Below are 13,536 nucleotides of genomic sequence, written 5' to 3'. Positions count from 1 at the left end.
TCATTATAATGTAGTCATTATGTACAAATTAGTGATTGTATCATGTGTCTATTGAATTTTAGAATATTGATTATGAAAATGCTAAATTAGATTTCTCACAACATAAATTTCTTAGCTTATTATTTCACATCATCTCATGTATGAATTCAGCACATACCATTTAGCGCTTTATATTGGCAACACTTTTAGCAATTTTGCCTTTACATTGTAATTGGAGTTTTTTATGTAATTGTGTATTGTTGAGCATGCACATTAATGATTGGCTGTTTTAATGCTGGTGATTCTGCTTGCAAACTGCCAATTGCCAAAATAAAACTCCATCAAATTAAAGCGCTATTATGGTGATTAATTATTAATTTTTGATAACAACTCACAGTCAATATTTTTGCTATTGTATTTTTTTAAGAAAAAAGTGTATATCCAGGAATGAATGAGGTAGCTCCATCACCAGCAAGCACAGACAGAGCAACAGGTATTAATATTTGCTCCACTTTATGCATATCCTAATCAAACAAATTGCTAAATAATAATATAACTATTCATCATCTTAGAGACGTCCAAATATGGGTCTTCTGAAAAAAGCTTTGAATTAACTAGCAAGTTATATGATCTACAAGATGAATTTGATGAGGCAATTCGAATAACAAAAAAATTATTCAAATCAAGTGATCTACCTGAAATCATTGACTACCTCATTACACACACAATGTCATTACTTGGTCCTAACAAGAAAAAACAAGCAATTGTGGAAGATATTGCTCAAGCAGTTAGAGAAGAGTTTGAATGCATAGAAACAATACCAAACCTATTCACTGTACTACAAAGCAAATACATATCATGGTTCAACTACAGACTAATAATAAAGCTTATTGGAGTATTTCTACCCAAAAATCGTTCGTTAAAGAGAACTTGGCTGTCATATGAAGAGAAGTTAAAGGATTATTTTATAAACAGTGGTGGACTATTGAAAGATGCTGATGCTGTACAGTTTGGTGTAAAAGGTGTTCCTCCTGGTACACGAGTAATGATTGCTAAAGTTGACAGAGATGACTACACACTGGATGACCTATTCTTCTTTCATAGAGCAATACCAAAAGGTTTGGATATTCCTGAATATGATCTTTACTTCAGTTTTGTCCACAATGGGTCTCTTTGTTTGGGTTACCTCATTCCTGAGTATCTTTATTCTTTTTTATTTCCTCTAACTACAAAGCTACAGCAACAGTTAGCTAGTATTGGTATCACTGAACTAACATGTGGTGAAGATAAATATGACCTAACAGAGGTTTGTTATTAATGCGTTGACAATTAAGTATTATTATTTATTATTTTACAGTTTTATATAGAAGAGGTCCAGCACTCATTCACTGATATTGGTAAGTAGCTACATGAGTCAACCTCTTCATAGAGCTGTTGCACGGAAGTAATCAACGGGAGGGTGTGGCTAAAATTGAGCTAAATTGTCCGCCATGTTGGGTGGCAAGAAGGCCAAGAATGAATGGGGGAATGGAGAAAAAAATTTAAATAAATTTTGTAGTTGACATTCCAGGCTAATGCAAGGTAGGAGATGAAGATATTGAGTAAAGAAGTCTCTATAATATTCTGCAGCGAAGTATGATATCTCTTTGATGAAAAATCGCAGTTTGTTTCCATTCCTCCATTCGTTGCGTGTACATTCTTGCCACTCAAGATGGCCGACAGGAAGCTCCGCCTACCCCGTTGATTGCATCCATGCAACAGCTCTATACTAGCTTGTTATGACTAAATTATACAATTTTCTATTTATAGATATATGTGATCCATTATGGTATGAGAATACCAGTACACCATTACATGAAGCAGCTTGGAGAGGATTAAAAGATGAAGTACAATGGCTTCTTGACAAATTTGGTTACAGCACATATCATTGTGGTCTTCATGGTTGGACTCCATTACACTCTGCATCATATGGTGGACACATTGAGATCCTTCAACAACTCATCCATCAATATGGTATTGATCCTAATGTAGGTGATGATAATAGTGTATCTAGTATACATATGGCATCTTATAAAGGCCACTTATCTATAGTACAATATCTAGTAGGCATGTGTGACATTCTTCCTGATCAACCAGACAATAGCAATAACACTGCGTTACTGTATTCTGCAATGGGGGGTCATTGTGACCTAGTAGAATTCTTTATTGAGAGAAATTGTAATACTTCTCAGATTAATTTTTATGGGGAGTCATTATCATTGTTAGCTTGTCAAAGTGGAGAGTTAGCATTAATCCACAAGCTGGAATTATTAAACCTCTTATCACCAGGTGACATATCTGTTTCAGGTTCTGGTATACTACATTATACTTGTCGTTCTATGAATAATAAAAGTGTTGAGCTTTTTAAGTATCTTTTAAATCGATATCAACTATCCATTGATGTAAAGGATCAATATGGTAGGACTCCACTTCATATTGCTTCATGGTTTGCTTCATCATCAGTTGTTGAGTATATTGTTAGTATTCAAGGTAGTGAAGCATTATTAGCTAATAATAATAATGGTATGTCATGTTTACATTATGCATGCGACGCAACTATAAATATTCCAGCTGGTATTGTATATAGTAAGCTAATGGCAAAAAATGATGCACCAATTATTGATGTTATCAATAATACTAGGATAAATACAAATGTTGATTTCATCAAACGAAATGAAAGAGTTAAAATGTTTTTTTCACTTCTCAATAAAGCTAGCACTTGCCCTAACTTTGACATCAATGCTACTACAAATGATGGTTGCTCATTACTTCATTGTGCATCACTCAGTGGCAGTACATTACTAGTGAAAGCATTAAAAGAATATAAAATCAAATGTACATTAACTAATGATGGTTTGTCTCCAGTACATTATGCTGCCTTGTCAGGTTCTACTAGTGTATTAAGTTATATCATATCTCAGTATAATCTCAATGCTAATGATACTGATACTTATGGCCGTACACCATTAGTCTACTCCTGCCGGTCAGGTAGTATTATTTCTGTTAAATATTTTATTGATAATCATACCAGTGATCTTAATATCACTGATAAGTATGGTATGACATATCTTCATTGTTCTTGTCGCCATGGTCATATTGATATCACTCAATATCTCATTGAGGTGCAGCATTGTGATATTAATGAATCAGATAATGAAGGATGCACATTAGTACATCATGCTGCATGGAGTGGTAACTTTGATTTAGTTAAGTATCTTATTACTGAACAAGGTTTGTCTCCTACTGCAGTTACTAAGTATGGCCTCACTGCTTTACATTATGCTTCATTGTCTCTTAACCTATCTCTTGTTAAAGAATTAATAACTACCTATCAGTTAGATCCTCATGAAGCTGACAGTAATGGTAAGCTACCAATTCATTATGCTGCTGAATCTGGTGATATTTCACTTCTGGAATTATATGCAATGGATTACAAGTGTAATCTTAGCCTAACAGATAAGGATCATTGGAACATATTTCATGATTCATCTTCAAAAGGTCACACTCACTTTATCAAACATGTTACCAGTCATCATTCTCACTCCATCAGTTTATTACACTCCATTTACAAGATGAGACATATGCCATTGCATTATGCACGTAAATATGGACACACTCAATTGGTTAAAGAAGACATGAAGTGTAAGACTAACGACAAAGAAAAGTATACATGATTTTAACCTATGATCTATGGACATAACACCTAATATCTAATCACCATTGTGTCATATACCCACACATATATACACCTCAATGGTTACCAATATCATCATTACCAATCATCATTATAATAATATTTATTATACATCACTGGAGCTGCTCTTCGAGTTCGACTCATTCTCCTTATATTATAGTCTTAAAATTGTTAATGGTATTTACTTGAATGCACATTTAATAAAATTGATAATGTTTTTATTATTATTATAGTTTGTATTAATCATTTAAAAAAATTTTTAATAACATATTTTTATTATACATGTTAAAATAATTATTTGCAGATTTTTCCAGTTCTCCAAGTACACCTCCAGACATTGTACATATAGTTTATGCAGCTTCTATCAGTTTATTCAATTCTACACTGTAAGAAAAGAAAGATTTAAATTCATTCATAGTAACTGGAATTTTAGTTAATGTTAACCTTATTTACTAGGTTAATTAACTTCTCAGCATTAACCATAAATTTTAAGTTAATTTAACTGCTAAAATTTGTAGTTGATTTAACTCCTATTTAAGTTATTTTAACAAGATACTAGTGCTTAAAAATACCATTCAAAAAAGTTAAAATAAAACAAAAAATTTAATAATTTAAATTAACTATGCAACAAGAGTAATAAAACAGTTAAAATTACTAAAGATGTAAGTAAATTAACAGTAAACAATAGACAAAACAATTTCTGTTTATATAGTTTTTCACTGAAAAAATTTCAAGTAGTACACTGTGATTGAAACTACATGGAGAAAGAGGAAAGATTAAAATATTTACAATATATTCATTTTCTTTCTTACAGATGGCAGAAAAGTATTCTTATTGATGCCCTCCAGAAAAGTGAACATGACCACTTCCTCTGTTTCTTGTATACCATAAACTACAAAACTATTAATGATTATTATTATTTACGTTTCATGAAACTAGTTTATACCTTCAAAAACATTTGTTGTGGTAACTACAATTAAACTTGATAGCTGTACCAGTATCTATGCAAGGAAGAGTTATAACATACACAATTATTATATTCAATGCTACATGTACGTGCATATCAAATATTAGATTGCATAGATTCTAACTGCACATCATATGTATCTAAAAATCAAAACAAAAATGGCATAGAAGTAAATTAAACTAACTTATGATACACATAAACTCAATTCTTTTGCTTTGTATAATTGTATTCCTGTAGTAGTAGCTATTAATGTTTTATTAAAATATAGTGTGGTGGCCAGTTCACAATGACATCATTGGTATCAAAAGTTTACAATTGCTCAATTATTGACCTACAAAATGTTAAGAATAATGCCATGGAGAAATAGCTTCAATGCTTTACACTCACAGCATAACTGTATTCACTTTATACAGATTCTAGTACAAAATTTCTTTAGCTTCCTTATTTATAAGTTTCCTGTAAAAATCATAGTAAGGTTAAAATTATTGATATACTCAAAATTTAACTGTTACACAATATGATAAGTATGTAATGTCGATTCCATTCAAGACGGATTCAACTGTTACGCGTAAAATGATACTAAAATAATAATAAATAATAAGTATGTAATGTACATAGTAACACAATACAATAAACAATAATGATAATAATACACTGTTCGTACTTATAACCACATTTACTCTATGACCTCAAAGTGTTCTTTAGATATAAATGAGTTTACCTGTGAATCAATGTTGTCAAACTGGCTTATATAAAGTACCTCAAGTATCTGGTTTGAGATAATCAAACTGGTTTAAGTACTGAAGGAGGAGCAGCAGCTGTATTGTGTAAGAACCACTAATAGCTTGTAGCATAAAAGTGGTTTAAAGGCCTTCATACACGAGGCAACTTGTTGCTAGCAACCAAGCAACATGTTGCCAAAAATAGAACAGCCTTCTATTTCTGGCAACATGTTGCTTACAAGATCAAAGTAACCACAAAGTTGCCAGCAACATGTTGCCTAGTGTATGGAGGCCTTAATATACACACAATAAATAAACACACCTTTATTCATCCATTTCTCTTTATTACATACGATTATTAATATAAGCATTAAATTCACCAACAAAAAATTTCATGACTTTAACTGGAACAAAACTCTTCAATAAATATCTACCCTAAAACACAAAGTGGGAGAAGCAAGCCACATCCATTGTTTACAGTATTGTTTGTGTTTACAATACCTTCCTCCCTGAGACCATGTCAGAATATCTAGTACCTTTAGTCCTCATGTTCTTCATTAACCTCCTGGACACTGAACCAACTACAACACTTAAACCATAATAAATAATATCAATATTTCATTATTATTATTATTAATTAATTATATTATTATTAATTATTATTAGCACTACTTTAGTTGGTTGTAAGAATTCCATTAAAGTCTTACTATACACAAATGCTCTGGCTCAACCTGTTGTGTGTGTGTTAATTGATATTTATTACTGTGCATCATTAAATACAGACCTGTTAAAATAAGCTAGTAATACTGACCCACTATAGAGTAACATATAGGAGAGGTGATACATAGTGTATTGATGGTACTTGTTCAATAATAATATCTCATTGAATATTGTATGGAATACATTATGAGATGCCTTTGGTTTAGCAATACCCTAATAAACAATTAGTATACATGAGAAAAAGAGAGGGTGTGGTTGATAGTAGTTAATTATATGTGACCATAATTGACAAAAGGTACCTTATGGCGGGTAGTGAAATTTGTCTTTATAGCCTAAAAAATCTAACTTCCTGAGCTCCATTTATTATAAAATTACTCCAGAGGATGCAAAAAGTTACTATGTAAGTTTTAGAAACAATGGTTGTTCAACAGAGCACTCACAGGTTGATATTTTTCATTATAATGAGGAATTTTTAAATCTGCCATAAGGTACCTTTTGTCATTTATGGTCACATATTATTATTAATATAATACCAGTTTAATTATATCAATGTGACTGTCACCAGCTTTAACAGTGTCGTTATTATTTCAGATGTAATTTTGAGACAGTTTTAACTAAAAATAAGAAAACAAAATTTTTATTAGATTTGTACATTTTACATACCATATAAGATGAAATGTTGACGGGATTTGATATTGGCAGATTGACGGATTTATATAAAAACGGCAAAATAAAATCCGCAAGGAATAATTCCAGCATTGATGCATGTGACCACACCCACATTAATTTTAGTAAAAAATTTAGTTAAAAGCATGGTTAAAGGCTGCTAGCTAACATGGCTTTACTATGTTTTCTTAAGCCAGTCTCTAAACCAGGTGATAAAGAACACAGTCTTCCAGAAAAGGTCCCTTCTTTCTCTGATAATAAGTTGTCCGTGAACCATACCCGCTTAAGTAAAACCCTGCCTAAGGGTGGGGATATAATTAAACTGTTAGAAATCGCCAATATTACATGTATAAATCTGCCAATAAGCTAGCCATTACAAAACCAACAAAAAAAAACTCCCGCCAACAAATCCTCTTATATGGTATGCTACATAAAAATTTTGAGCCAATTATAATCAAAAATTGGACCAAGGTCCCTTTACATTTTGGCTGAATTTAACCAAAAAAGAAAAGGACATATATCTTAATTTTTATAATGTTTTCTGATACATATATGCTCTTATGTTGTGCAGAAAGTTTGAGCTGATTCCGATCAAGTTTGGATTTTTTAAAGTTGCTCCCAAAGTCCTTGTACTATTATAGTACAGGGTATATGATCAAGAATGGCCAGTAGTGAAGTGACTCATCCAAGCAGACTATCAATACTATTACTTATATATCATTTACTTCAGATTATGTTCATGATTTATTTCTTTAAACTGAGTGAGCCAGTCCATTGTATCATCAGGTAAGTCATACAGTCTGTCATTTTGTAGTAATGGCTTTAACTCACTACTGGAATGTGTCTAGAAATAATAATAATAATAATAATAATAATAATAATAATAATAACAACAACAATAATAATTAATCTTACCACTGGGTACATGGAGTACTATCCAGTCATTGGCCAGACAATAATGAAATATTTGAACAAACACTTTAACCGCGATCATCAGGACCAGCTATTAACAATAAATAAGAACAACAACAATAATAATAATAATAATAATACAATAATGGGTAGTGATCCATAAAGGGTTAAAAATAAATTCAAACTCGTAGAATAAAAACCTCTTTCTAAGTTTCTTTTTTAAAATTAATATAAAGTGCACACCAGGACGGGTCTCTTAGCAACCATGAGACCTTACTAACAGCCTCCATCTGGGGCCATTAATAATAACAATAATAAATTAATATATAAATGCTTTTTATTGTGTTGTTGGCACTGAAGTGATTGTGTAATGAATATTTCTTAAAATTAGAGAACAAAACACTGTATATTGTACTCAACTGATCATAACTAATATCAAATTTCTAATCATGTATATATATGTATATACATATATATATATATGATATATGTATATATATATATAATTAAAATAACTAAATAAATTATAACTTTTACTGGTGCAGCTGCTATACAGTAGTTGGTTGGTTTGAAGGTCCTGAATAATTTATTAATGGAGAGAAGACTCGGTGGATTTTTCTAAAAGACAAAATATACTTAAAAAGAGAACAATGTATTTCTTACTTGCACAGTTCGAGGCACAGTTGCATCATGGCCGCCATTTTATAGCCGCACCCAGTCTATGGGTGGGGCTGGTATTTTGCGTGGGTGTATAAGTTCCTCGATCTGCTAGCTATGGCTACAAGCCCTTCTTCCTCTGCTCCTTTTATTAACGTTTGTGATAAAGAGCTAAGTGAGTTTGTGGGTATATTTGACATTTAATAAGTGTTTTTTAGGTATTGATGAGTATCACTCAGTGTATGATAAAGTGAAGTCTATTTCTGCCTGTTGGAAGTCATTCGCCATTTCTTTACGTTTGAGAATAACTGACATTAATACCATTGAAGCTAGCTCTCATGGAGATGCAATTTCTTGCCTACAGAAAGTTCTAGAGTATTGGCTAATGAAAGATTATGATTATGAACGTTATGGCTGTCCCTGCTGGAGAATGGTGTGTGTAGCTGTTAAAGAAGGAGGAAGAAGTTCAGCATTAGCTGATGAAATAGCTTGTGAACATCCACTACTAGCTGCTACTGGAGGAGCTACTCCTCATCCTCTACCAGCTACTACTGGAGGAACTACTCCTTATTCTGTGAGTGGTCCTAGATGTACTGATGTTATTAATTATAATGAAGGAACATCACTCGGAATGTCACCTTTAGGAGGTAATTTACCAAATTTGGAATCATAATGAATAATGTTTATGTATTTATTAGGAGGTAACTCTAGTCATAATGAAAGCTTACCAGCAGTTGCTATAAGAGATGTCTTTTCTAATGATGATGTAATGTCACCAGAAAGTGGAAAATCAAATAATTCAAGAGGTTAGTTTTTCGCTCAAAAAAGTCAAGTCCTTTTTGATACAATATTGAAAGTTGTACTATACGTGTGAAACATGTATATAAACGTCAGGACACCACAACTTTAATGTAAAAATTTTACGTTCTTGTTCTTTTGTACAGTTTATGCTTCTCATCCTGAAATAAATTTCCCATTAACAAATGAAATACATGAGCTACAGGATGAGTTTGCTGATGCACTACAACTGACAATGGATTCCTTCCTGAGTGAGCCAGACCTTCTTCCAAAAGTGATAGAGTATCTTAAAAGACGTGTTCATGCTCTTTTGGGTCCTATTAAGAAAAATAATCCAGCTACAGTGCAAGCAGTTAGAGAAGAGTTTAGTGACATTAAAACAATGACAGATCTTTTTACAACCTTAGAGTACAAGTATGTATCATGGTTCAACTATGAACTGATAGTTAAACTTGTTCGTGTGTTCCTGACTGACAGTCGTTCGTTGAAAAGAACTTGGTCATCATATGAAGAGAAGTTAAAGGATTATTTTATAAACAGTGGTGGACTATTGAAAGATGCTGATGCTGTACAGTTTGGTGTAAAAGGTGTTCCTCTAGGTACACGAGTAATGATTGCTAGAGTTGATTGTGACAACTACACGTTAGATGACCTTTTCTTTTTCCGTCGAGCAATACCAAAAGGATTTGATGTTCCCGAAATGAGATTTTATTTTTCTGTAGTAACTCCTGGCTCTCTTGTATTCAAACATCTCATTCCTGAGTATCTTTATTCTTTATTATTTCCTCTAACTACAAAGCTACAGCAACAGTTAGCTAGTCTTGGTGTCACTGAACTAACATGTGGGGAAGATAAATATGATCTAAGAGAGGTTTGTGATTATACTTTATAAATAATTTTAATATTAATTTTACAGTTCTCAATAGAAGATGTTAAGCACTCATCCACTGATATTGGTAAGTACATGAACTGACCTTTTGTCAATCCCTCTTGTTGTGGGCCAATGGTCAAACACATGTGTTAATAATAATATTCTTTACTTATAGATATATGTGATCCATTATGGTATGAGAATACCAGTACACCATTACATGAAGCAGCTTGGAGAGGATTAGAAGATGAAGTACAATGGCTTCTTGTCAACTTTGGTTACAGCACATATCATCGTGGTCTTCATGGTTGGACTCCACTACACTCTGCATCATATGGTGGACACATTGAGATTGTTCAACTACTCATCCATCAATATGGTATTGATCCTAATGAAGGTGATGATAATAGTGTATCTAGTATACATATGGCATCTTATAAAGGCTACTTATCTATAGTACAATATCTAGTAGACACGTGTCATGTTCCTCCTGATCAACCAGACAGTAGCAATAACACTGCATTACTGTACTCAGCAATGGGGGGCCATTCTGACCTAGTGAAATTCTTTATTGAGAGAAATTGTAATTCTTTTCAGATCAATTGTTATAGCGAGTCTTTATCATTGTTAGCTTGTCAAAGTGGAGAGCTAGCATTAATCCACAAGCTGGAATTATTAAACCTCTTCTCACCAGATGACATAACAAAGTCAGGGGCTGGTATACTACATTATACTTGTCGTTCTATGAATAATAAAAGTGTTGAGCTTTTTAAGTATCTTTTAAATCAATATCAATTATCCATTGATGTAAAGGATCAATATGGTAGGACTCTACTTCATATTGCTTCATGGTTTGCTTCATCATCAGTTGTTGAGTATATTGTTAGTATTCAAGGTAATAAAGCATTATTTGAAAGTGATAACAATGGTATGTCATGTTTGCATTATGCATGTCATTCTGGTATACATATTCCAGCTGGTATTGTGTATAGTAAGCTTATGGCACAACGTGATGCATCAGTTATTGGTAAAATTAATAATACTACAATAAAAACTAATATTAATTTTATTAAACGAAATGAAAGAGTTAAAATGTTTTCGTCACTTCTTAAAAAAGCTAACACTTGTCCTAACTTCAGCATCAACGTCACTACAAATGATGGCCTGTCATTACTTCATTTTGCATCATGGAGTGGCACTACCTTACTAAAAGCATTAGAAGAATATAATATCAATTGTTCATTAACTAATGATGATAAGCATCCAGTACATTATGCTGCCTTGTCAGGTTCTACTAGTGTATTACGTTATATCATATCTCAGTATAATCTCAATGCTAATGATACTGATACTTATGGCCGTACACCATTAGTATACTCTTGCTGGTCAGGTAGTATTAATTCTGTTAAATATCTTATTAATAATCATAACAGTGATTCTAATGTCACTGATAAGTATGGTATGACATGTCTTAATCATTCTTGTTGTAACGGTCATATTGATATCACTCAATATCTCATTGATGTACAGCATTGTGATATTAATGAAACAGATAATGAAGGATGCATGTTAGTACATCATGCTGCATGGAGTGGTAACTTTGATTTAGTTAAGTATCTTATTACTGAACAAGGTTTGTCTCCTAATGCAGTTACTAAGAATGGCCTCACTGCTTTACATTATGCCTCATGGTCTCTTAACTTATCTCTTGTTAAAGAATTAATAACTACCTATCAGTTAGATCCTCATCAATCTGACAGTAATGATAAGCTACCAATTCATTATGCTGCTGAATCTGGTGATATTTTACTACTGGAATTATATGTGAAGAAATACAAGTGTAGTCTGAGCCTAACAGACAGCAAAGGTTGGAATGTTTTTCATTTTTCATCTTTAAAAGGTCACACTCACTTTATCAAGCATATCACCAGTCAGTATCCTCAATACATTAGTTTATTACACTCTACTGACAATGAGGGTTGGGTGCCATTGCATTTAGCCTGTGAGAGTGGTAATATTCAATTGGTCACATTTCTAATAAATGATATGAAATGTGATGTCAATGCTAAGGATACACATAATCAAACATGTGTCACATTTGCCTGTTTCTCAGGTAATCTTGATGTAGTACAATTACTAACACAACAGTGTAAGCTTGAACCTATCAATATTGATAAATATAGCACGACAGCATTACATGCAGCAGCAGAGACTGGTCATACTCATATACTGGAATGGTACAGTCAGGAGTATAGTGTGGATATTACTAATCACACTAGCAATAACAAGTACACACTAGCTCATTCAGCTGCTTATAATGGTAACCTACATTGTCTACAGGAACTAATTAACAAGTATCAGTGTGATGTTAATGCCACTACTACTACTGGTAGTACAGTTCTTCATAAAGCATGTGAAGGAGGTCATGTTCCTGTGGTACTTTATCTTACTAGTCTTCATCAGTGTAATGTAGCAGCTAAGACTTCTAATGGATCAACAGTTCTTCACATTACCTGTCAGTACAGTGGCTCTCTTCCTATACTCAAACATTTGGTAGAGAATCATCAGTTAGATCTGTTTGCTGACAATGATGATGGAATGGCTCCCATTCACTTAGCGTGTAGTAATGGAAGATTGAACTTAATCCAGTACATTATAGAACACATACCATCATCACTTGAACTACCTGACAGTAAAGATGGTCGTACTCCATTCCTTATTGCAGTGTACTTCAATCAGTTAGAAGTTATTAAATATCTTAATAGTAAGAAGTGTAATCTATCAGCTACTGATGGTAAAGGGTCTGGAGCAGTTCACATATCAGTAGAGAGGGGTCACTTGAATGTATTGAAGTATCTCATTGATAATAATTATTGTAATCCTAATACAATCAGTCATCAAGACTGTACACCACTACATGTTGCTGTAGCAGCTAATAAAGATGAAATATTACAATATTTACTGAGTAAGAGTATACCCTCAATGAGTATTGTCTGGCTACGTGAGATAAAGTGTTTATTAGACAGTCCTCATGACATATACAATAATCCACATAATGCTGTACTTATTAATGTACAAGATAAAGATGGTAATACACCATTACATGTAGCCTGTCAACATGGACGACAGAATATGGTATTACTGTTACTAAAAGCCAGTCTGTCTAACAATGACTTATTGATTACTAACAAGAAAGGACAGACACCATTACACTTGGCAGCTGCCTCTGGTCATAAGGATACTGCTGAAGCTTTACTGTTCTCAGTCACTGGTAGTTCTACTCATCATAATCTCCTTACAGCTACTGATAATGAAGGATCCACTGTATTTCATACAGCTTGCAGTCATGGCCATATTGATGTTTTTCTTTACTTGTATAGTATTCATCCTGATGGCATTAATACTTTGGATAATAGAAAATGCACTATACTTCATGCAGCATGTGAGGGTGGGAATATGGAATTGGTACAACTTGTAATTGACAACTGTGGACTATACCTCGAAGCACAAG

At 32.9% G+C, this 13,536-nt stretch overlaps 1 protein-coding gene across 1 annotated transcript; it reads left to right on the top strand.

The window, feature by feature from the left end:
- Positions 1 to 11,595: 11,595 nt before the first annotated feature.
- Positions 11,596 to 13,532, top strand: LOC105314500 (putative ankyrin repeat protein RF_0381; the record flags this gene model as incomplete). Its single annotated transcript, XM_020002651.1, has 1 exon — positions 11,596 to 13,532. A coding segment is annotated over exon 1 (1,461 nt), but the record flags the coding sequence as incomplete, so codon positions are not given.
- Between the last annotated feature and the right edge of the window lie 4 nt (positions 13,533 to 13,536).

This window comes from Amphimedon queenslandica, unplaced genomic scaffold (assembly GCF_000090795.2).
Source record: "Amphimedon queenslandica unplaced genomic scaffold, v1.1 AMPQUscaffold_12866, whole genome shotgun sequence".
In the NCBI taxonomy this organism is placed as follows: Eukaryota; Metazoa; Porifera; class Demospongiae; order Haplosclerida; family Niphatidae; genus Amphimedon; species Amphimedon queenslandica.
This window is presented reverse-complemented; position numbering and strand designations above follow the sequence as displayed.